The sequence below is a fragment of the Anopheles arabiensis genome, chromosome 2, assembly GCF_016920715.1.
Source record: "Anopheles arabiensis isolate DONGOLA chromosome 2, AaraD3, whole genome shotgun sequence".
Lineage (NCBI taxonomy): Eukaryota > Metazoa > Arthropoda > Insecta > Diptera > Culicidae > Anopheles > Anopheles arabiensis.
Window position 1 is genome coordinate 79,026,928 of NC_053517.1, and position 24,475 is coordinate 79,051,402.

General features: G+C 41.3%; 1 protein-coding gene across 10 annotated transcripts in view; it reads left to right on the plus strand.

The window, feature by feature from the left end:
• Window positions 1–24,101, plus strand: part of LOC120894939 (diuretic hormone receptor-like) — a 29,693-nt gene extending 5,592 nt beyond the window's left edge. For 2 of the 10 annotated variants that reach the window (XM_040297844.1, XM_040297845.1), the window contains exons 2-12: window positions 8,057–8,767; window positions 15,032–15,230; window positions 15,326–15,437; window positions 15,681–15,774; window positions 17,614–17,694; window positions 19,250–19,332; window positions 19,522–19,632; window positions 19,822–20,007; window positions 20,851–20,978; window positions 21,434–21,484; window positions 22,887–23,674. In XM_040297844.1, the coding sequence (XP_040153778.1) occupies window positions 8,443–8,767; window positions 15,032–15,230; window positions 15,326–15,437; window positions 15,681–15,774; window positions 17,614–17,694; window positions 19,250–19,332; window positions 19,522–19,632; window positions 19,822–20,007; window positions 20,851–20,978; window positions 21,434–21,484; window positions 22,887–22,941 (1,425 nt within the window). In that variant the 5' untranslated portion in view covers window positions 8,057–8,442 and the 3' untranslated portion in view covers window positions 22,942–23,674. Of the gene's footprint in view, window positions 1–7,062; window positions 8,768–15,031; window positions 15,231–15,325; window positions 15,438–15,680; window positions 15,775–17,613; window positions 17,695–19,249; window positions 19,333–19,521; window positions 19,633–19,821; window positions 20,008–20,850; window positions 20,979–21,433; window positions 21,485–22,295; window positions 22,433–22,886; window positions 23,675–23,698 lie in introns of those variants that run through there. The other 8 variants (XM_040297843.1, XR_005738263.1, XR_005738262.1 and 5 more) reach the window with 8 other exon arrangements.
• The last annotated feature ends 374 nt before the right edge of the window (window positions 24,102–24,475 follow it).

The window sequence follows — 24,475 nt, forward strand, 5'->3', positions numbered from 1 at the left end:
AAAGGCGTTTTAACCGAAGAGGCGGTGGATAATATTGAATACCACCAAGGAATGGGACTGAGATGCAGATTGATACCTTGAACATTTTTACATTTTAAATTGAACGTTAAAGCTCATGCTTTTAGCTGAGCTGTGCCCCAAGTATCAGATTGACGCCTGAAATCATGCAATCCTGATGACTAAAAATGCTTGATAAACGAATGTTTACCTTTATTTATTCGGTCTCAGTCTGAACTGTTTTAACGAATGCTTTTATAGGGCTACTGTTATTTAGCGGAATTTGGGGGAAATGCGATCGAAAGCATTTCATGTTATAACTCACTAAAACGTGTTTATCCAAAGCCGATTTAAATCTCATAACCATTTTACATCTATTTCCTCACTTATAAATGAGTTTTGCTTGAAATAAGGGCAAATAAAACCATTTTTGAAGCGTTTTAAAAAGGGTCAAAAAAACGTTGCATTTTTGGGCTATGGGACAAGACCTGGTTAAAATAAAGGTATATCTAAGTTAATTGGAGATTGGACTTTACGATGGTGTAAATATTTTCTCGGTTGATTGTTCCCAAGTTTTTTGAGAGCTTATTTGGTATGATTAAAAAACTATAATTTTATACTCAATTTTGATACTCAACATAAAGCAGTTCATAACAATGGGTAAAATCGATTAATCTATATGAAATGTGGTACAGTATATCTAGACATGAAAACAAAACCATTTGTATACTCAATCGGTCATTTATCTCAATGGAAAAATTCCGCTATTTCATTTGAGTCCTTGAAATATAAATTATATTACTTGCTTATACAAATCATGCACTCTAATTGGTTCAAAAGGTGCAAGTATTTAGATAAATAATTCATTTTGATATAGTTTCAAATACACGAAAACTATTTATCCCCACACTTTGTCGAATGTTTAGAATTTAAGCATCTTTAAAGCGTAAGATATATTTAGTGAAAAGGTCATTGAATCGAATGATTGTTTGAATTCCATCGGTAAAGGTCGTTGAACAAAGGTGTCCCTTACCGCGAACAATACGTTCGTCGATTTGTCGAAAATGGCACCCGACCCGGATTGCTTAATTAATCGAAATTGAAGCTCCATTCTTCTGGGGCACCCTCAAAAACCCTCAATCGATCGAACATCACCGTCAGGATGCGTGTCGCAGAAACACACATACATGCACTTGCTATTCCTTTGGTTGATTTGTCAACTTGCCGTTAATGTGCCGCAAACAAACTCCCTTTTTGAGGCGACCTTCCAACAATAGCTTGCAATCTCTTTCGTGTGGGTTGAGGAGGGTTTTTGGGCTTAAATTTAGGCTCACCGTTCGTACAAACAATCTGTGTGGCTGGAAAAGCTTCTAGCCAGAGAGATTTTCCACCGAGGCATGAGATGAGAAGCGTGTTTGCATAGGATAACCGAGCCGGGTAACGTAATTAATTTTTGTCTTCACAGAAATGCGGTCGAATCCGTCGGTTTTGGAACAGGATTTTCTTCCATTTTTAAACGGTAATGAAGACTTTAAAGTGCATTGTTTTAAACTTACCCCAACACAGATCAATAGATCAAAAGGCCACACCACCGAAATGGGGTTGCGCTTAAATCGCCTTCTCGTCCTTTGCGGGCGTCTCTTGAAAGGAAGCCAATTCACGAATCCAAAACTGTAATTGAAATACTGCCCCAAAAAAGGTACGCAATTCCATGAACTGAATGTTAATAATTTTCACGTTTTAAATCACTTAAGTGTAACAGCGGTTCCCAGAAGCGGATCCGCACCATAATGCGTCAAGTTACATGGTACTGTGTTGAAGTATACAGCGAAAGAGAGAGACTGCGAGCAGGCGAGGGCGTATTTGTCATTCGGTGGTAACGTAAAGGAAAATCGTCTGTAAAGTGATTTCCTTCCTTTGCATGCTTTTCCATCTAAAATGTTCGGCAAGCGGCCTGGGATGTGGATGTCCCCCGGCTGCTCGGTTTCTCGGAAAGCACGAACTGTCGGCGTGTTCTACCTGTGTGCGTTCCACCTGTTGCTTTGCGCATAAAAAAAAAACACGTGGCGTAAGGTGAAAAATGACGTAACTTTTTCAGGGGCCTAGCCTCTGCCAGCTCAAAGTTGTTGGACGGCAGGCAAAGCCAACATTAAGCCATCAGCTTTTCATGAAGGCAAAGTCAAAAACCAAGGAAAGAGTTAGCTGCTACGGCTCAACACAGCACAGTAAAGGAGTAAAAAACACTTTTTGATACGATACAGACTTGCCGACTTTGGGTGTCAAGTATTACGCATTTTTTCTCCAACATTTCGTGCTTACTGCGTGTTGGAGAATTATCTAATCTCTTCGCTTAAAATGTTAATTACCTATGTCGCATTGCTTCGCCGAAGCATTTTTTCTTTGTTCCTCTTCTGACTGTCCATGTCTATTGCCTCGGGAGTTTTGCAAATACTTGGCACAGGGGAAGCTGGTTGTAGATGTTTGCCCATCTCCCGGCCGTTCGGTGCTTATCGTGACCTCGTCCATGTTTGCCTGCGGGGAGGGGCAGCGTTGAAACATCCCTACACCAGACGTACACGCACACGGTAGGAACGTTCTACACCCCAGCCTGCGATGAAATTGAACCGTTCCTGGTTTCTTTATTTCCAGCTTCTTTGCTTTTTGCGTGCTATGGGGAACCGAATCTTCTTGGAAATAAGATCAGTGGACTTTTTTGTATCTGCTTCTTGTTCATTCTTCATGTACGCACACACATGCACCCATCGGTAGGCAAAGGCAAAAAGCTATCTTCATGCCTGTTCGTGCCCTATTTGGCCGCCTGTGTGTTTCGGTAGTGGCCCGTTATGATAAGGAAAGCGTAGACAAATAGACTCGGCGCAACGGCAATGGAGATGTTTGCAGACGGCATATAGACACCGGCGGTTGTGTATTGTTTTGCCACCACCCCCCTTTCCTTTTGTTGACTTTCCTTTCCGTCTATGTGTGTGGGTGTGTGTGGCTTTTGCTTGCATCGATTCGTGCGCGTAAATTCCGCCCGTACCGTCATGTATTTTTATTTTTGCTCCGCCATACACGGAACGCCGCCGTACTAAGCAGCGTATTAATTATGCATTCATGTTTTTACTCCACAAGACAAACAAGTACAGCAGTGGCAGCAGTGTGCGGGAAATACATTGGTCGGTATGTTTTGTCCGTGGCGGCAAAGGCTCAAGTTTCTCTCCCAGTAGGAGGAAGACTCTTTAAGAAGCGTTTATTCCTCAAGCTTGCCGCAGCGAGCAGATGGGAGGATGGGATGGGTTTTAGTGTCCTCGTTAGCTGATTAACCAGCCGTACAGCCGATAGGCATATTTATTAGTGAAGCATTAGCATAACAAGTTTGTGATTACGAGGGACGAAACATTCAACATAAAGCAGGCACTAGGATGCATTGATATGTTTGTGCAAGAAATTGAAAATAAATGCACATGGGTAACGATCACGCCAAGTTTTGGTACATCATTAACATAATTTGTCAGATTATTTTTATCGTTGTTTCTTTACTCTTGGTTTCTTTTTTGCGTACTAAGCAAACAAAAAAGTACAATAATACACAAACAAATGGTAAATCTTATCAATATCCTAAGAATTATTAGTTTTTCAATTAACTTTTTGCAAAATATAAAAAACATTCTTCCCATCGACGTGTCCTGGTTTTGAATTTTAGATAAGAATATCTGATTTTTTATAACTGAGACTTATTTTTTAGCCTCTTTTCTAATAAAACTAAATTGTTTTATCATTTTGAAATAAGATGATTTTAGGAAAAAATATTTCATGTGGCCCAAAGATTAAAATTTATTTTATTAATTTGATTATTATATTAGAAAAATTATACCATTATTGATTCATCAATTTGTATTAGAGTAGTAGAAATTCCCTTTTATATCTAGTTTATCGTTCAAAAGCAAGAAAAGGAATAAAATTTTCAATTCCTCCTTCGTTAATTGGTCATTATCGTTTACATTTAACTGTCCTTAACCCCCTCCCACGAGGGATTGCTTTGTTTCCCTTTTGCCATTATCCACAACAATGTTTTGCCCTTCTGATGCTATTTTTGTGTCCCTTTTGCCAATGCTCTTTCCAAGTTGAGCAAGCAATTCCACCAGCATCGGCTCGCCCAGTTTCACCCCGTAGCATTGCTCTTGTTTGACGTCGGGTATAATTGGACAGCCAAAGTTGGGAGAAACACGGAAAAATACGCCCAAATGAAAACAGAAAAGGGTCCAAAAATGGCACACATCCACGAAGGTCAGCAGGAATTGACACCGAGCAATGGAAGAATGGAAGGACAAAATACACACACCGAAGCATTACGGCCGACCTGTCTGGGCCCCGAGACCGCGAGCAGTTCGAAACTTCGCCCACCAACTTTTGCGTATTCTATTCCCTTTCCCTGCCCTGTTATGTTGCTGACATAATTTTCAACCCACCCACACACACACAGAGACGCACGAAACCCAACTGGACCCCGGGACGAGTTGTTATTGTGTTTGTTCTCGTTCATTAGAAATATTTTTACGAAGCCCTGGGCCCGACAACGATGCTGTGCGACGGTGCAACAATTCTACACCATTTTTTCTTCCTCTCCAATTCCCTCCCCCCCCCACACCGTTTGGGGAGGGCAAAAAATATATCTGTCATAAGTTTTTGTTTTGTGTGCGTGCGCGTGTGTTTTTACCTTACGCAGTTGTGGCAAACCAAACAAGAAACATACAAAACAAAGCGAAAAAATCCCCCATTCGCTCCGAAGGTCCATTGCTATTTGTCCGTTTTGTTCTGCGTGCTGTTTGGTTGCGTTTTTGCTGGTCTTTGCAATAACATTATGTTTGATGCTACCGTACCGTCTACTTTATGGTGCGAGCGGTGTTTCTCCACCGTGCAGAGGATGACGCTCGAGGCTACGAAATAAAACAAACAATTTCGGGGTGGTTCGAAGCGGTAGCGAAAGGAGGTGAGCAAAAGCATGAAGCTGTGTGGGGGTTGGGAGTAGTAGTTTTTTTTTATTCAACTGATTTAAAGCAAAAGGGGGCGCTAGATTTAAAGGCGAGTGTGGCGGTGTGATTGAAAGGGCCAAGCAAAGGGTGAAATATAGCTGACAAGCAGAATTTGAGAGCATATTTTTTTGCTTTCAGCGTAAATGTTTTGCTTCCACTGATCGGTTTATTCCCAGCACACGCTTTTCCCAAAACATTCATTTTATGTTGCATTTAAATGTTCAAACCTTTCTACTATTTCCCTCCGAATAAAGCGACAACCAAATTGAGCGAATCCTGCCGCCCTCCAACAAATTTTTCGCTTCATTAAACAACGTTTCTCAGCAGGACAGTCCTTCAATTTTCTTGTATTGAAAAAAACAACCACACCCTTTTCTTGGGACACTTTCCAGCCCACCACAAAAGCAGACTGAGCAGACGGGGAAAAAGGTATTCCCCCGTTCGGTTGGTGGGTAACTTCCCTTCCGAGAAGTGTGGTCAGCTCAATGTTCTGCTTTTGTGGGACTAAATTAGGACGCAAGCGTTTCTTGGACTTTGTCCCTCATCCGAGGTCGGTTGGTTCGGTTCTTATCGTGCATCTTATCAATATCGGTCTCAGTATTGTATCTCACCGAAGCAAGCAAAACGACACAGAGTCTGTAAAGTGAGGAAAGTTTTACAGAAACATCCGATTGATCTGTCAATCAGTGGGCAGTGCGTATCGCAGCAAAACCAGCAAACAAAACGATCATAAGTTAGGCACAGATTGAGCAGAAAATTATCTGCTACCAGGGCAGTGAAAGAAGGCCCCATAAATCTTTACGACTTGCAGACAGGCTTGATGGTTTGCTTACGCTTTTCCAACAGCACAAAAAAGGAGACGAAACAACGTCCGTTTCTCATACCGAAGGAAGCACTGTAGCCATGGTTCGTGTGCCGGTAAATCCGCAGATACAGCCAAACGAACAGGTAGAATGCCTGGCAACAATACACACTCAATAACCACCACCAACAATCACGTCAGCTCGGTCGACGCGACGTCGGAAAAGCCAACGGAAAATGCTTCACATGAATAATTTTACCGAAAAAAGAAACGCATCGTGGCATGTTTATTCTCGCGCCCATTTACCATACCGTTTGCTGTTGCTGCTGCTGCTGTGTGTGTTTGTGTTTTCCCTTTTTGGCGAACATTTCTCCGACAATTTCCCTGCCTTTCGATGATTTGAGTTTGTACAAATTATCACTCCACTACACGTGGCGCGCTCTCAAGTATGTTTACGTTAGCCGTGCACCACAATTCGACCCGGTTTGGTGGTAAAGTGTAAACCCACTTTCTGTGGTAGATGGGAAAAGTTTACACCCACCATCATGGCAAGGGGGAGACGCTGGCAGGAAGTACATATCATAATCATTAATCTCCCATTACTTGTGCCGGTTAAATTGCTTGCTCAGATGATATGGAGCAGCAGATGCTCGGTGCTGTAGTGAATTAAATCCGCCGAGCACGATTTAGCGCAATTTTCCGGTGCGCTTTTTGGACGAGTTTTCACTTATTTTACTGATTTATATACATGGTAGAGAAACGTTGGGGAAATAATTAGAGATGAATCGAGGTTTGCGTTTAAATGATTACATTAGGATAGGTAATTTCATACAGTTTACATACTTTTTTAAATAATTGTGTTTGATATAATTAAACAAATATTGGAATAGCTTGAAATATTTGCCTCATTTATTTATAACGTATAGATTGTCTTCAATAAACTATTTCATGATCAATTATTTTTAAACCAGTTCACAAATGTTGAAAAAGTTTTATTTGTTATATTATTTGCCATGAATGTAAAAAATAGCATTTTTTTAACCCCTATTTTTTACCAAAATGTATATGAAACTTTCAGATGATAAAAATATAGTATCAGTTTTTGTTGAAATTTGAAGATTTCAAAGTATTTGCTATTGATTACAACGACAGATTTGTTGCTAGCTCCAGTAGTTTGATAAATATTAGTGTTTTCAAGTCATTTTTTAAGAATAAATGATGAATATTTTGTTATTTCATGTGACAAACCCTGCAATAGAAGGGAAATAAAAAATTTATTCTCTTATTAAATTCCTCAAAACATCAAATTAACAATATTTCCAATGCATCGGCATATCAAGCAAAATACTTTCAACTTTGCAAACCGAAACCATTGCCAAAAATCATTGCCTTCCGGCTCGAGTACAAGAACAAGCTAAATTCCTTCCTTCATTCCAACCAAGACGGAAGCGATGGAAACGATTTCAACACTCCATCTTCCAGAGATGACACAGAGGCGTAGGGTTAGGATTTATCATAGCGAGCGAAATGCACCGAGCGAAAGATGGAAGAATACACTCCCAATCCCTTTCCCCCCTGGGTACGGACAAACCGATCGGCAAACGTAACGGACGGGCCAATAAAGCAGGAAAAACAAAAACCCGGCGAACGAAAACGATGCTCCATTTCAGTTCGTTTGGGGGTTTGCTTGCTTGGTAGATGTGCTTGCTACCATCGTGTGTGTGTGTGTCAGTGTACGCGTGTATACATAAGCTACAACGACACCGACAACTACCACGACGACGACGACGACGACGATGATGATGATGACGACGATGACGACGGCGCGCGTCTTTGGGGACCGGCAGCATCGAGAAGCTTTCCGCCGGCGAAATCAGTTTCCATCTGGACGGTAACGCGTTTGGTTGCGTTTCGGGGTTTTTCCGATTCGAGTGTGTTTCCCGTCGTGCTGTGTGAAGCCGTACCGTGCCTTCAAATGGGGTCTGGGAATGGGTGGTTTAAACAGGTAGAAACAGTGTGTTGTGATGTGAAGTAAAAATTTTCCAATAGTGTGTTTTTGCCAAAATGTATAAAAGTGTTCAAATGTTCTAATTGCTCGAGTTAGAAATAGTATTAAGGTATTCATTGCGAGTGATTTAAAGATGTGCATGAATTATGAAATTGTTCTCTCTACGTGATTGTGCATTTAACATATATTAAAGGTTACATCAATATTTCAAAATAGTTCCTACTGCGTCGTCGAAAAAGAAAAAAAGTGATTTCAATCAATTTCCGCCATTGTGCGTTGTGGGCACTGTGCATTATTTAATAGCCATTTACCACGAAAAGTGATCGCTCGCCCGTTTGTGTGCGTTAAACCCGCGGGGGCAATGTGCAAGTGGTGCCAACATTGTGACGCTTTAAAGCGCGCCGAATGCCGACGGTTCGATGTACATCGATCGTCAACCCGGGGCCTTGCTGACCCCGGTTCCGTGTAGGTTGTGAAGTGAATTTTTAATGATTCGCCCGGTTTTGAATCGAGCCCCCGCCGCCCCCCAAGCAAAAGAGTGAGTGAGAGAAAATTTGCGGAAAAATTGAAAACCTACCCTACTGCCCCGCCGATTGCTGCACATGGCGAACGAAACAATGCCAACTACACCGACTGCGGCTGCGATTGCAGCGGACGACGGTTCCGGTGGGTCACCGTTCGGCGAGGGAAATGTGACCGGAATTTCGGTGGAAAACCCTTCGCTGGTGGAGGGGCTGCTGGCGCTGGCAATGAATGCGAGCGGTGCGGAACGGTGCCGACTGCAGCAACAGGCGGAGGAGTTGCTGCAGGACGTGGCCTGTCCGTCGTTCTTCGACATGGTTTCCTGCTGGCCGCGAACACCGCCCGGTACGTTGGCGGTGCTGCCATGCTTTGCCGAGCTGAAGGGCGTGCAGTATGATAGCTCACGTGAGTACGGGGATGGTTTTGGGTTTTTTTTAATCGCGTGGTGTTAAAATGATGTGATTAAACTGGATTGAATTCTAATGCAGCAGATGATGTAGATGTTGGAGTATTTTAGTTGCGGTTGAAAATGCGGTTGAGTTCAATGAAATGTAGACTTCATGCAACAATATGACTGTCGAACAAAATTAAACATTTATCAAAAAGATATTTGTTTTGAAATAAAAATCCCTAGTTTTCATTGGACTTGAAATACCTTGTCTCTTTTTTTGGACGTAATTTTGGTTATCGAACCAAATTTGCACACACAAAATTTATATTTATAATTTACAATCCTGTACAATTTTGTAATGATAACATGAATTATTTAGAGTTCAAACTACTATTTAAACATACATCCACCTACACCTTTTTTGTTCATACTTAAAATAGCATTCACTCAACTTTAATGCAGTACATGCAATGTTTTATGTAACCAATACAAATCTTATTTGAATCGAATTTTCATTTGATTTCGATCTTTTTTTTTGTGATCATCCATAAAATTAACGATATAAAAAGGGTTAAAAATTTATGATTGTACTTTGGGTTTAGTGGTTAGTGTAACTGTCTAGGAATATTTCATCTATCAAAAGAAAAGTAAAGTGTTATCTAATTTTCGTTTTATGGTAATTTTCACTATTCACATTTCAAACTCCTAGACGTGACGGAACGTGATCAATTCCCACACAAATCCGTAGTTCTGTAGTAAAGAGTGACAAGCCAACTAAGTAGTACTTTTAAAAAAGCAGGAAGCTTACAAGCATAATCCATTTTAAGGTTAACGTGGTTGTGTAGCTCGTTAATTCAAAAGAAAAATATGAAAAAGAAATTATATAAGTTATTCGAGAATTAGTCGGATATCAAATGATCATAATATTTTTTTGTTGAGTTAAAGTTTTGTGCCACTGAGCGCCTGGTGATATAAATATTAAAATAATATATTACTACAGAGCAGGAAAACAACATAATTATTGACGACGATCGCACAATGTATGTTAAAAACAGTACAAAAATTAATTTCTCAACTAAGTGCTGCAAAAACAAAAGCTCGCAATAAAACTGAAGAAATAACTATTTCTGAAGCGTTTTCTTCAATTGAGGAACGGTACTGTTCCATCAGAATTGCTTATAATTTCCTACATCTTGAGTCAATATTACAACGTTCTTAAACATATATACTAAGAATACAAATAATTTACTTCAAAATAACGTACAAATCAATCAAAACATAAAGAATGTTAAACGAATGCGGATCATGCAGTGAAATTTTGGAACAATTGTGTGCTGCAATTGTGTGCCATTGTGCGATAGAAAAACTAATTTTCACAAAGCTGTGAATGATCAATTTAATTAAAAAAACGCTGATTGTAGATCGTTAAAAATATCAGTAACAGAACAACATTTTTAACATACAGTGAAATCCTACATAACGAGTTTTATTCCAGAGACTCTCTCGTTATATGAAAAACTCGATTTGCGGAAAGCTTTTACTAGATAATTTGTATAAAAAGAGAAATAATAATTATTTCTTTGTCATTATTATTCAGCCATTTACTTGATAAAGTGGTCAATTATGTTAACATTATCTATGATTTTTCCCAAACAGAACGGTCATTGACATTTCCTACTAGATTTTTTTTTCGCCAAATTCATCAGAAACAAAATCAAAATTGAAAGTTTCCTGTGGTAAATATTTTTCATCACAAAGAGTTTTTAACAATTTCCGATATTTTCATTGGCATCGCATCTACATTACATTTGCATACCATATTTGAAGTCATACGAAGCTCTTCCATGTGACAGCAATTATCAGAACTTGCCTGCCTGAGCGAGTAGATCCAGTAGAAAACTATATCAGAAAATTATATTGCTCGTTATGTGAGATTTTGCTCATTTACATTGTCTATAGAACTCATTGAAACATTGTCTATAGAACTAATGCCCTTCAATATCAAGAAACCTCTGAAGCCAGAAGGAAAATGCTAAATATTAACAAATGTGTCTCAAACAAATGGTAAACACCCACACAGCCAAGCTAATGGAAACTCTCCCACCTGTACCCAAAAATACCTCAACCACAAACGAATCGAGCATTTAAATTCGCCCACTCGGTACCAGAAAGCGATGGAAAAGCCAATTCCCATCCCTTCAAATGGCAAATTTTCAACATTCAGCTGCATAGTTTTGGCCGTAAACTATTGTTGTTCCTGCCGCTGAAATGTTAAAACGCTGAGCACAATCCCACACCAAACCGGTGGCAAACAGAGTAAGAAAAAAAAGCTATGCAAATTTATAGGTTGCAAAATCCCGGTGAGACACGGTTCTTGGCAGCCGGGCGTTATGATACCTTGGGCGGGTATATGACCTTGGTGGCAGGCACACCAAATAAAGCCAGCCAGTATCGCTGATAGCCAACGATGTACGCTTTTCGCATCCGATCGCAGGACAAAGATTAGGGACCGGAATTGAAATTTATGTTTTCCACCGTTGGGAGCGGTACGGATGGGTTTGTTCTTATTATTGTTACAGCGGCGGTGGTGAATATTTAATGGAAAAATATTCTTCTAGATATGAAGAGTGAGGAGTATGGAGTAGCACATTTCAGGGTCATTGATCTGGACGTTTCTTAAGATGATGGCTGATGAATTATGATTGCTATTTAGATTTAAATGGTAAGATGGATCGTTATCGTATTTAAGAGTCGATTTCGACCATTTTGGGAAAGCTTTTATTTTGCTCTTATATCTGTACTTTATCATACGCTCAAACAAATGCCATTATATCATATTGTCGTGAGTTATATGTTGAGAGCTAAATACCACATTTCGCGCTATTAAACGGCATTAAAGCTTCAACAATAGCTTCCCTTCTTCGTATCAACAGAAATGGCAATCAAAATGGCACTTTTCAAAAACAATATTGCCCTCAAATCCCCCCCCCCTCGCAGTGTGTTTAATAATGGTAAAAGCTGCTCCTGAAGAGCTCACTGCATTTATCGACCATAAACCCCCCCCACCACGAGTTTCTTCAGCCCCCCAAAATTGAGATGAAAACCGTTGCCTCGGAAACATCAAACGCATATGCTCAAGTGTTTCACACAGATACGAAATATCTGCCAGTCTGTTCGTTTGCTTTTTGTTTCTTCACTTGGCCTTCGTTACCTTGACACTTCCCCACGAAGGAGGAAGAGGGGGGGACGCCACTGGCACAAACACCGGTTAGTGGATGAGCAGTATTTAACATTCCAGCACCAGCAGCCGCCTGACGGAATGGCTGCCCGAGATAGCTCAACGTGTGACAGAAGCTGAGCTATTAGCTTCCAGATACCTCTCTGCTTTTGTTACACCATGACTTCCTTATTCTTAAACCAAACCAAGACAAAGTGAGAGAGAGAGAGATAGAGAGAGAGAGAGAGAGAGAGAGAGAGAGAGAGAAGAAGCGCTAGCGTTCAACAAGATAAACTCACCACACCTCCAGCAGTTCGGAGACGCACATAAATCACTCCCAACGCTGCTGTCATGGTCGGACGTCGTCGCATTGTTAGCCTTCACGTTATCGCCAGTCCTATCCATCCCCTTCGTGTCTGGCCCGAGTCTTATGCTCACCACCGCCACACCACTTTACTCATCCACATACACTTAACAGTACGGCAGCGGAGCAGATTTAGCTCCAACCATTTTCCCCGGTCTCGCCACTCCCAAGAGGGATGTGCACCTCGTAAGATTCCTCGCTTCCCAGAGGGCATACACACAGCCACTTCCTAGATTGTACATCCAGCACATCAAGTTAATAAGGTTAACTTTACCGTCGGCTCAAAAATCTCTGGTCTCCATTTCAACGGGGCACAGGCCCTGCCCGCGACAGACTCCAGGGTCCGCTAAAAGATAATCGGACAACTGGCTCGACCTTTTGTGCCGTGTGTTGCGGGCCGATTGTTGCCGTTTGGCTTGAGGCGTACATGAACCAGTGAAATAGAAGTTTTCCCTGGGTGCGCTGAGGATACGAGCCCGAATGACTTGCAGGGGTAACCCTTTTCAGAACAATGAGTATGAAAACGTATCGTTTTCGGGGGAGGTTATTTTAAAGAAACAAAAACGGGAAAGTCTTTTCGTATTTTCTCGTATGACGAATCACTAAACGCTGGTGTGCTCCTTTGCAGTAGTAAAGCTTAGCGAAGGTTTGAAAGGAAACTTTGTCTGCACTAGTTGAGCTGCTTTGGCTGAGGGTATTTGTTCAAAGGAAAACCCGGACACCGAGCCACAGTAAATGCCACCTTCTCCTTAGCTCGTACCATACGCTTGATGTTTTCTTTTCATCACCCCAATGTGCCGCGCGTTGTTTCGCTGGACGGCTTATGTTTTGGTGCGGCGAGCACAAAAGAACCGGAGAAGAAAATGTGTATACTTCTCCAAGCGCAACACGCAGAAAGACAGAGGCGATTCCAGCCGAGCCAAAGGAATTACATTACGCTCGTTGTTTGCGTTGTTCTTTCCATAAGCGCACAGCGCGATATGCAAGGGCTACAGCAGTGCTCGAGCGTAGTTGAGATGATAAGCTTTTCTTTCCGTGCGTCTTTCCGTTGCGTTGGTTTCTTTTTTTTTCTTTCTTTTTTGCCTTTCAAGCAGCCATTTTGTTCTCACATCTGTGAGGGCGGTTTTGCCATGAAGAGGCCGAATGTTAAACCGTACGCCGGCTGCAGAGTGCTCCCGACTGGGGCAAAGCTTTCAAAGTCAACGAAAAAACCCACCCAAGGACGCCCAGGGCCAGGGCAACGCGTGGAAGGGAAGAGCATGTATTTCTCGGAAAAAAATCATCCATTTTTGCTTCCACCTTTCTTTGATCGAAAACACAAAGCGAACACAAAGCTTCTAGATAATGCAAGAAACCGAGCCAAGACTCCGCTTCCTTTCTGTTCGGATTGCGTTTCCCATTGCCAACCGGCCGCAACCTGTTGAGCGTGTTCGCCCACCTTCAGTGGAGATGGCAGGGCGTATGCACAGCACCTCCTACGGAAATAGCTTTCTAGCGCTGGCTTCTTGCGGGCGTGTGCGGCTGCACTGGCCAAGGCGTTCGGCTGATAATTACAGAGGCCGTCCTTAAAGTGGCCGACCCCATGGGCAGGGAACAATGGATAATGGACTTCTCGGTGCAATGCTAATTAACTTCCGCGTTGAGCCGAAATGGCCGGGTGCCGGTGCCGCGTGTCATTAGCATTCAGGGGGATCCGACTGTGAGACAACCCCCTTGGTGGACAGTTTAAGTGAAATTCTGTTTGTTCGTGGATGATTAATTATTCAGCGCATTGGGATGGGGACGCCCAGTGCTTTGTACGACCCGGTATCCTTCCCATGGGACGGTTCCTTCTGTTTACAGAGCGATGGAGCTGTTTGGCTAGTTTGCAAGATTCAATCAAACGTTTGATTTCACTATGCCATTTGAAGTCCTTCGGTGAAGCACAGTGAATTGAACGGAATTGAACTAAACGAGCAACGAGCGTAGGCAAATTAACATAATGATTTTCGTACAAAAATTGCACACCCACTGGAAATGTAATCACTGATCAATTAGGTGAAAAATGGAGAGAGAAAAAATAAACCGTCCTTATACGGATACGCGTGTAAATTAGGTTGGTGTGCTTCGTGGAACGTGCTAGCACACACGGTTGAAAACACTTCAAAGGGTAATTGGAAGTGATAGGTTTTTGACGTGCGGCTGAACTTCAAACGCATCTGGATGAATGTTGGCTTGCGAGTTTATTTTTGCTTAGCTAGAAAAAGGGAGTTAAAAAATCAAACGATGTAATGAGGTTCTTGGTTGATTTTTCGAAGCTGTATTGTACTGCTTTCCAAAAACTGACATCGACATGAATGATTTGGAAATTATGCTTCAAATAGCTTTTTGCTATTCAACTTTTTGGTTTATCTTTTGGAGAAATTTCGGTTAAAAAGCATATAGCTGAAGCTTTTTTACTACGAATTATTTTTTTAATATTTTTTCAACCTTCATGTTTGACAAATTTACAAAAAAGATGGTATATTTCTACCCTGACAAACGTTTATACGTTTAATTTGTATTGTATTGTGTGATTTAGCTACTGAAGGCTGAAGAAAGATAATATGTTGCACCTTGTCAAAGTAATCAAAATCCAAAATATTTAAAAAAAATACAAATAGAATAGCGTTTAATACATTAAAAAAGTTGTCCAATAATCGCTTCTTCCAATTCCAGAAAATGCGACTCGTTTCTGCAACGTCGACGGTACCTGGGACAACTACACCGACTACGATCGCTGCGAGCATCTCGAACAGCCGCCACCGCTGCCCAGCTTCGAGCCGGAAATTGAGCTACCGACGCTGATCTACTTCGTCGGCTACTCGATCAGTCTGGCCGCGCTGGTGCTGGCCGTCGCCGTGCTGGTGTATTTCAAGTGAGTAGCCCAACGGCCATGCCGGGTGGCTGGGAGGTCCCGCCACGCGCCCCATTACCGGTGCCGGAAGCGTTACCGTTGTGATTAAAAATCAGTAACTACTCTGCCCGCAGGGATCTGCGCTGCTTGCGGAACACGATACACGTCAATCTGTTCCTCACCTACATCATGTCGTCGAGCCTGTGGATACTGATCCTTTCGCTGCAGGTACGTGTAACTATACGGAGTGCAGAAAATGATTCTCAAAAAAATTTAAAGCAAAACATATGATGGATCTTTAGAGGAAAGCAAATGCAACAAGCACTTCAATATTTGCACACTTTCAAGGTTTCTTTTGTAGCGCTACATTTTCTTTCTTTTTCTTTCTATTTAACTCTTTTTCCTTCGATTTCACCCTGTTGGGGTTTATCGAACCGACGCTTGGTCTGTTTTTTTCTTCTGATTTTCTAGATTACCGTAAAGCTGGAAGTGGCGGGATGCATATTTCTTGTAACGCTCTTTCACTACTTTAGCACAACCAACTTTTTCTGGATGCTGGTGGAAGGTGAGTAAAGTATAGAAGCTTCAGACGGGCTTTCGATAGCAGCTCGCATCAATTTATTCCTGCCATCGTCGATTAAGGTACACCTCATTTCCCATTCCTTCGCTTTGATCAAACACTTTCGGTAAACAACTTAATTTTTCTGCCAGTTAATAGTAAGGAAGAGCGGTAGAAAAATGTGTAGATAAAGGCACAGTTTTGGAATGATGCATAGAAAATGGAAATTTATCATCGCTCTGCAGACTTGAACCAAGTACAGTGACATCGAGTAGGAAAGATCGTTCGCGAGGAAGCGTCAAACGGTATCGAGTGCGGAGATAAATAGCAGCAACCATCTGCGTTCGACGTTATCCATTACCATGAGCCAAGAGCCTATCCCGTTTTTTATGAAAAGGTTAAAGATGAGATCATGCGACACGACCACCACTGGCCCGAGTAGGAAAAACTTTTCCCATCACAACCGATACCGCTACAACGATCCATAAAACAAGTATCAACAGCTGCCGCTGGTAACGGTGGCGTGGAAAAAGGAAGCAAAAAAAACGGCCACCATAAAATCTTTATCCCATCATGTAATCATGGTGCAAGTTCGAGTAACTTTTGCGCGAGAGGGAAGTAGTTATTGCTGTTCCTTTTCCACCCCATTCTTAACCCATTCCGTAGCGCGTATCTGGAATGGTTTTGAAAAATGAGTTTCCATCAGCCCGGGCTGAATCCGTTGGCTCGCGGGAACTACTTTCCGTTGCACTCCTTCTCCTGTGACGTGTACACGTACCGGGTAGTTTGCCATCATAATTGACTTTAATTGCTTTTCGATGTTGCCCAACTGGTGAAATCAGCGGTGGAGAAGAAAGATGGGTGAATTTATGGCACGGATAATTATAATCCGTTTAATTACCGAAAATGGTAACGCCAATGGTTAGCAGTAAGGGAAGTTTTTTTTTCTGTTTGCCATCATTTGCTTCGTTGAAATGATGGTAAACTGAAGAAATATTAATTGCATATGTAATTTTAAATAATACTCCATGTGTTATGGACAACACTAGATGTTTTAAACAGATTTGAACAATTAAAATTACTTTAATACTCAATGGATCGTTGCTAAACGCATTGCAAACAGTGTAGAATTACTTCGTACTTAAAGGTTTTTCTTCCACCTTCTTTGTCACCATAAATTAGCAACAAATCCCTGGAATTAAGTGTGAAAAATCGATTCAAACAACATCCATACCGTCCTCGGCTTTAAAAGCTACTTCACCTGCTAAAGCACGCAGTACGGATCGTGTGCATAAATCTTCCACTTTCTAGCTTCGAGTTTGCTACCGTTCTTGCACGACGTCAGCTCACCATGGAAGCTGAGTGTTTGCCTTTCTAAGCTCACCTCATCGCACGGTTGCACGGGAAGCTGCTGCACCTGGCTCCGTGGGTTGGCTTGCGAGATGCACTTAATTACACTCTCCCACCCCGGCTCACAGGCTGTCTTATGAATAGTTTAAACATCAATTACCGTATTACCTACACCCCCTGGGAGTGCATTCCGGCAGGCTTGTCTTTTTGAAAGGGTGTGCTAAGGGTGGGCTAATCTACGTATCATATCATGGGGAAAGGGAGCGAGCGAGAGACAGACGAAACTAACCGTGTAATTAGTTTAAAGCATCTGATTAATATATGCTCCATCAATTAGCTTGCGTTTGTGCACGCGGGAAAGGTAGGAGAGAATAGAGGAAGGCTGGGTGAAATTATTCGTACCGGAGCCAGTTTGAGCACACACGAAGGTTGTTAGCTTAATGCTCTATAGGGTACCTAATCTTTGCATTTCCTTTGCTCCGGTTTTTTTTTCAGGGCTCTACCTTTACATGCTGGTTGTGCAGACGTTTTCCGGTGACACGTTACGCTTTCGGAAGTACGCCATCATTGGGTGGGGTAGGTATTGGGCTTTTGGGGGATAACATGGCTGTCATTGTGTATGGTGCTACAGGATGACGTGAACAGTATTTGTATTTGTAACAGTATTTTTTATCGTGGATAAAGTAAGACAAAATTCTATCCTTAACAGAATGGTATCATTTTCTAATACCAAAAATAGTTTTCAACTCCTTTTTGAGAATATTACGAAGTACCATGCGTCTCCATGCGAATTCGTGTCCTTGAAGTCCAAACAGTTATATGATTATTTCTTGCTTCTTAAAATATGTATTGTTTTATTCAAAAAAAATCCTTTTATTTTTCTTCTTTCAATAAAATAATTTAAAACAATAAATCATATGTTATTATATTTTTTTGAAATACCATCGAACTTAAAAACTATTGATTATCACAAAGTACCATGCGTCTCCATACCGAATAGTGTCCTGCAAAGCAGTTAGTAGTTCATACAAAATTATTATTCAACACTTTTTATTGTGACTTGATCTTTGATAAATAGCAAATGATGTACCGTAATAATTGCTTAACATACAACTCTACTTACCTTGCAATCGGATACCTTTATACCAGTTCGTAGTATGCTCCTTGCGCTTGACTTCATGCGGCCCTAGCGCTTCGAAAAGTATTTGCGTACAAAAGTGAACAAAAACAGGAGCCCTGATTGTTGCTAATTAAAAGCCTATCCCAAAGCAGAGGTAGCTCTGGACACCAAGCCGTAGACTTCAAACGGATTCCGTACCTGAACCCATGCAACCGGTCTGAAATCCTTTCGCTTGCAGACCAGCACACGGCAAATCGCTGTGCTCACCCTTTTACGTACGAAATAATCCATTCTGGGAGGCAAACTGAAACGCCGCTCGGGTTTCCATTCCGTTCGTTGTACTGTCTCGAGTGCAACAATTTCACTCGTGACCCGTGGGGAAGTATGAAGCGGGCTGGAGAAAGAAACGAGAGAAATGAAAAGTTTCGTAACGTAATACACACACAGGGCATCTGCGTGAGCCAACCTTGCTGTAACGAATTCGACATACAACTGCTCTACCACCTCTTACACCTCGTATAAGTGAGCTGGGAATGTTAATTGCGGAAACACGCACTGTTAAACCATTGCTTACCGGTTCTAGTTCGAGAGCTGGGAGGAATGGGTGTACTGATTGGGATGAGTAAACAGATTGATTCAATTGGAAAAAGCGAGCCAGGGCCTGGTTTAATCAACGTAAATCAGCTCAGTTTAAATTACACAAAATTTAATTTGAAACTCAATAGCGCACAGGTCCCTTACAGGTCTATGTTGTAAAGGAAGCTGGCAAAGTGTTGCTAAGAAATCGATTTAATGATTTTTAATGAAACAAACAGCCCTTGGATGTACCCTTTGATGCGGCTTTTAACCAAATAAGAAGAGATACAGGACACTCTTCGTTAATAAATAGGAAGAAAATGCAACACCGTTAGCAAAGCTCAGTGAAACATATTTATTCAAGACAGATTTTCGTCAAACACAAACCTTTCTGCCAGCTAATCGTTCTGTTATTTTCCGTTTCCCTCTCACCAGGAGGCCCACTGATCTTCGTTGGAGCTTGGGCCATCGCAAAGCCTTTCTTTGGCAGTGTCTCGAATTTGGAACATCCTAGTAAAGTAAGCAGCCGTCCGGATATTAGCACTAACTTCATTTCTGACCCTCCCATAATCATATCAATCGCATCTCGCATATCATACTTCCTCCCCTTTTTGCTTTGTAATCCCATTTCCCGCTATGGCCTCACCCCTTTTGCCCGCGCGCTCTATGCTCTATTAATAAAAGCACCTTTCGGTCCGAAATTCCAGCTCGAAATAGAATGCTCCTGGATGCGTGAATCTCACATCGATTGGATCATCCAGGGCCCGTCCTGTGCCGTGCTGGTTATCAATCTCATCTTCCTGCTGCGCATCATGTGGGTAAGTGATGCGGAAAGGCATTTCCGGGCAGACGCCCGATGATGATTGATTCTCGTTTTCAATTGCCCGTTCCAAAGTTCAGCAACAACAACAACAAAACGAATGAAATGTCTTTTTTGAGACGAATCTTTTAACGCTTTCGGTGTGTGTACTTTCTTTTTCTTTCCATTTTTCCCCCATTCGGGGTAGGTGCTTATCACGAAGCTGCGCTCGGCGAATACGGTCGAAACGCGCCAGTACCGGAAAGCCTCGAAAGCGCTGCTCGTGCTGATACCGCTGCTGGGCATAACCTACCTCATCGTCATCTACGGCCCGGTCGAGGGTGTCGGCAGCCACATATTTGCCATCACGCGGGCCATTCTTCTTAGCACGCAGGTGAGAAATTGGGCAGCGAAACTCCGAAATCCGGTGCAAAGGGAAGAATGTTTGAAGGGTATTGAGCCAATTCGGTACCAGGTAAAGGGATCTACTGGCACATTCACACTGTGAACCGGCGCATTATGTGCACAATTCGAGGGGTTGTAGAAAAACGTTGCGGATACGGCTTGTTTGGGAGAGGTGAATTTGATTTAATTTTGGAGAAAAGGTGTCGAAAAGAATGTACTGAGAAGGGATCACCGTTTTTTAGTTTTCGTTTTTTCAGGCACATGTTTTACACTCAGATATTTCAACAAAAATTTGAATTTGAGTGGGTTGAAAGCAATCCATGATATGAAAAAAGGGTAAAAGGACAACAAGTTTCTTCGCTAGACTAATGCTTAAATGTTTTACTTTGGCATTGTGTTTGCTAATTGATGTTTAAGTTTCTTTAACCGCTATCCAGAAGAAATGCAGTTCATTTTCTTTATAATTGGTATTATTGAACGAGGAAGTTGTCAGTGCAAAGCGTAACGAGCGATAGTTATTTCGATTATCATTCTAATGGCACCGGACTGACCGCAACAAGCCATCACGAAAACGTGACGAATGTGCCGTGCAGAAATGAAGCCAATCATGCAATCGTCTTGTCGTTAGAATAATGGTTCTCTCCAGAAGACAAGCAATCGTGAGAAAAAAATTGGAATAAATTGGATTGATTTTTTATTGTTACAATTTCTAAAAGAAAAGATAGTTTCAAGTTGGATGCAATTTTGGAGTAGTGGTTTGAAGTAAAAAATAAAATTCAATTATACGATTGAATGATGTATTATTTTAACATTCTCTTTCTTCACTTACCAGGGCTTTGTCGTGTCCCTTCTCTACTGCTTCCTAAACTCCGAGGTGCGCCAAACACTGCGCCATCACTTCTATCGCTGGCGGGACGAACGGAACATCCTTTCCGGCAAGGTGAACAATCATCACCGCAGGTAAGGAACAGTCTAAAGTGATAAGCAATAATTTTCTCCCCACGCTGAATGTGTATGTATTTGGGTTTTCGTTGTGTGTATGTTTGAACGGAATGCTACACCCTGTTCACAATGATGCATCCTTTTTGATAATCTGTTTTTTATTTGTGAGGATTTAATTCTTTTAATTTTATATTTTACGGGTTTGTACCATTTTGTATCATTGAGTTTAGTATTTATGTTTGTTTATGCGTGTGTGCGTGTGTTTTTGTTTTCTTTTTTCTTCATGATTTTCACTCTTCATAACAAATATTATTGTTACACGGAATGCTTCCACGAACCGTAACAAAAAACCCCATAAAACAAACAAACTCCACTGATGCCACTTGAACCCATTTCGCCTCCCTCCTTCGTTCGCCAACCTCGGGCTAACAACATTTGGACAAACCGCGCCTATCGAATGGACCCATTGGCAGACCGACATTCAGCAAGGACAACTCACCCCGCTCGCGGACCGAAAGCACACGGTTGGTATTGGTAAAAGGACGCGCGTCGAGCGTTCTAGCAAAGCACGTTTTATATTGTCGTTTGCAAGTAGTTGTTGCTTTCATCCATGTGTGTTTGTTTGTTTTTGTTTTCTGGTGTGTGTGTCATTGTTTGTATTTTGTTTTTACTCCTTTTTTGCACCTTGCTGTCATTCTTCACTCATCAGAAGTCACTCCACATGGCATACAGGGTCACTGCAACGCTTTTCGCTTTTGTTTTTAAATTATAGTATGGTTTGCTAACAATAGAATAGAATTTTCTTGAAATCATGTTTAAACTATTTACTTTTTATATTCATTTTTGTCATGCACCTTAACATATGCTTCATACGTTTGGATTAATTTATTCTGCACAATTGTGCTGCATTTCCACGTTTATACCGCTTCCATCCTTACACAAATGCATCTGCTCTATTGCTCGGTCAAGCATCATCAGCAATCAGTGATTTAATTTAAAATATGTTTGCATCGCTTCATCCCTCCCTCCCCCTCTGTCTGTGTTTTTCATTCCCCATTCAATAACATCCATTTTAACGAAACGCTTCAACCAGGGGCGAATGTTTACCGAACCAACGGTGGTAGCCGTAGGTGAACACACACCTGTTTGAATGTGCGATCGTGTTTTCGTTTCGCTGGAAAACATCACTTTGCAACAACATCCATTTTCGCTGCACGTGTTTTACCGTTCGCTTCTGTTTCGATGGCCAATCATCGTTTTTGCGTTGAGGTTTTGGTTCTTTTTTCTTCTTTCTTCGGTTTATTTACTTGCGTACTTTTATTCCACGAATTTCAGTTTAACGACGACCACTTCGGCACCATTAATTTGATCCCCTCCTCGTGTTCAATTCCTGGTGGAGTATCTGTTTTCTGTTTTAATTAGTCCATTTCCCAGAACAAAGGTATGGTTTTCGTTTTCCTATTTATTCAATTGTAAGTATTTATTTTGATTAAGTATGTATCGCTTCAGTTTTTGTTCTGTATTTATGATTCATCTTGAGTTACATTTTCATTTTATAAATAATTATCATTCGCACAAAATCAATTTCCAAGCCACACTCACACAAAACCTGTTTCTATAAACCATGATGCCGCCGATCTGGTTTTTCACGAGATAGCTATCATTTTCACCATCGAAAACACACACGCTCGCCAACGCATTAACACTTACAAAGCAATTATACCCTGCGCAAACGTTCGCTGCTGGTTCGGCTGCTGCCAAAGTGTTTGCTAGCGACCTGCACGCGTGCTGAATTTAATTTTACTCTTCATTGTTGTCGTTAATGCTGTGCCGTCTTCCCACTCACGATCAATCGTCTGTGTGCCGTGTTGCAATACCGGGCCGTAAAATGAAACGCCACGCGCAAATCGCTTCCCCCGTCACCAGAACGGTCGAGTACAGCATCGTCACCATGAAGCATTCGTGCGTGCTGAGAGATTAAACGTTGATTGCAAGTCGCGTCGTCTGGACACACATGAGATTCTTTTGTGTGTGTGTGTGTGGCTATCAGTTGACTAAGGAGAAATGTATGCATTTCAAGCTGAGAAGAGAAAGCAAAACAATTTATCAACGAAGTAAAACACGAGAAAAAGAAAAAACCGTCTCAATTTTTTTATTAGTTGCCACTTAAATTATAATGTATACTTAGTATATTTAGCAGGTTCAGAAACGCATGTCCAGTTAAAAGGAAAAATACACTTTTTAAATAGTAATTTAAACTTTTTAAAATAGAGAGAGACATAAAAACGAATCTTAAATATCAAATAAGAAATAAAACGAAAAATTCAAGCGACCTTATTGTAGAAACCATTACCACCTTTTATATTTACATATGAACAAGCTATAAGCTAGAAGAAATTAGTAAATGGAAGTTTAACATCTTAAAAATAGTTAAATACATCTAGTCTGTGAAGGATTTGCTTCGATATAACCATATTCCGCATGGCTTAGACGCTTCCACAATTTGCAGACCCTTGCATTTTCATTTTCTCTCATTTATCCTACCTCCGTCCTCCCGTATCACCACCTCCATCTCACTGCAAACTGTTCACGTTCTCGTTATATCATGATAATTAAAGCTGCATTAAATAATTATTACCAGCACACCAAAAAAATCACTAATAACCAATTTCTTCCTCTTCCCTTCTTTCTCTCTGTTCCATTCTTCCAATCTTTTTTTTCTTTTCACCCCCATCCAGGTTTTCCCAGTTTTCCCGACCAGAGTCGATGAATTTTCCACCCGTCCCATGAGCGTAAAGCCGTTACGGTATTGATGAAATGTTTCCTGCACTGTTTGCACTAATCGAAAAAAAAAACAGCAACAGAGCATGCTGTGAGCGACCTGCTGAGATGGGATGAGGAATTGAATGAATGAAAACGATACGCGGTCACCACAGATAGTAAAGAAAGAGAGAGAGTGAGAGAGATAGAAAGAGAGAGAAATATATAGAGAGAGAGAAAAGTAGAAGAGAAAGAGCTTGGCTAGAAAGAGAAGGGAAAGGTAAACTAATTAAATCAAGGGAAATAAATAATACCGATGAACAGAAAAAAATACACACAGACTCAGTTTCGATGTAAACAATTTGCCATTTCTCTAGATGTGACACTCATCACTCCGACTGCGAGGAGTGCAGACGTGTTTTCCGCGAGGTTCTAAGCGTTGTGATAAACACATACAAAAGTCAGAGTTCTAATTGGTAATAAAAGTGAAACCTATAACCAAAGCGACTAGAGTCGCCCGACCCGTCAACATGGGTTGTGGCAAAGTCTCGTCAAAGCGAAGGAATGTAAAAATTCCTTTATCTACATTCCACCGCTTGAGCAAACTCAATACGGAACAGGTGCAAATGGTGTCGCCTAACACATATGCACTGCTTGAAGACGATAAAGAAGAGCATCCTATGGATACACATACGAGTAAGCCTAGCTCGACGAGTAATAGTGTTAGTATTCCTCCAATCAAGATTGTGTGCAAG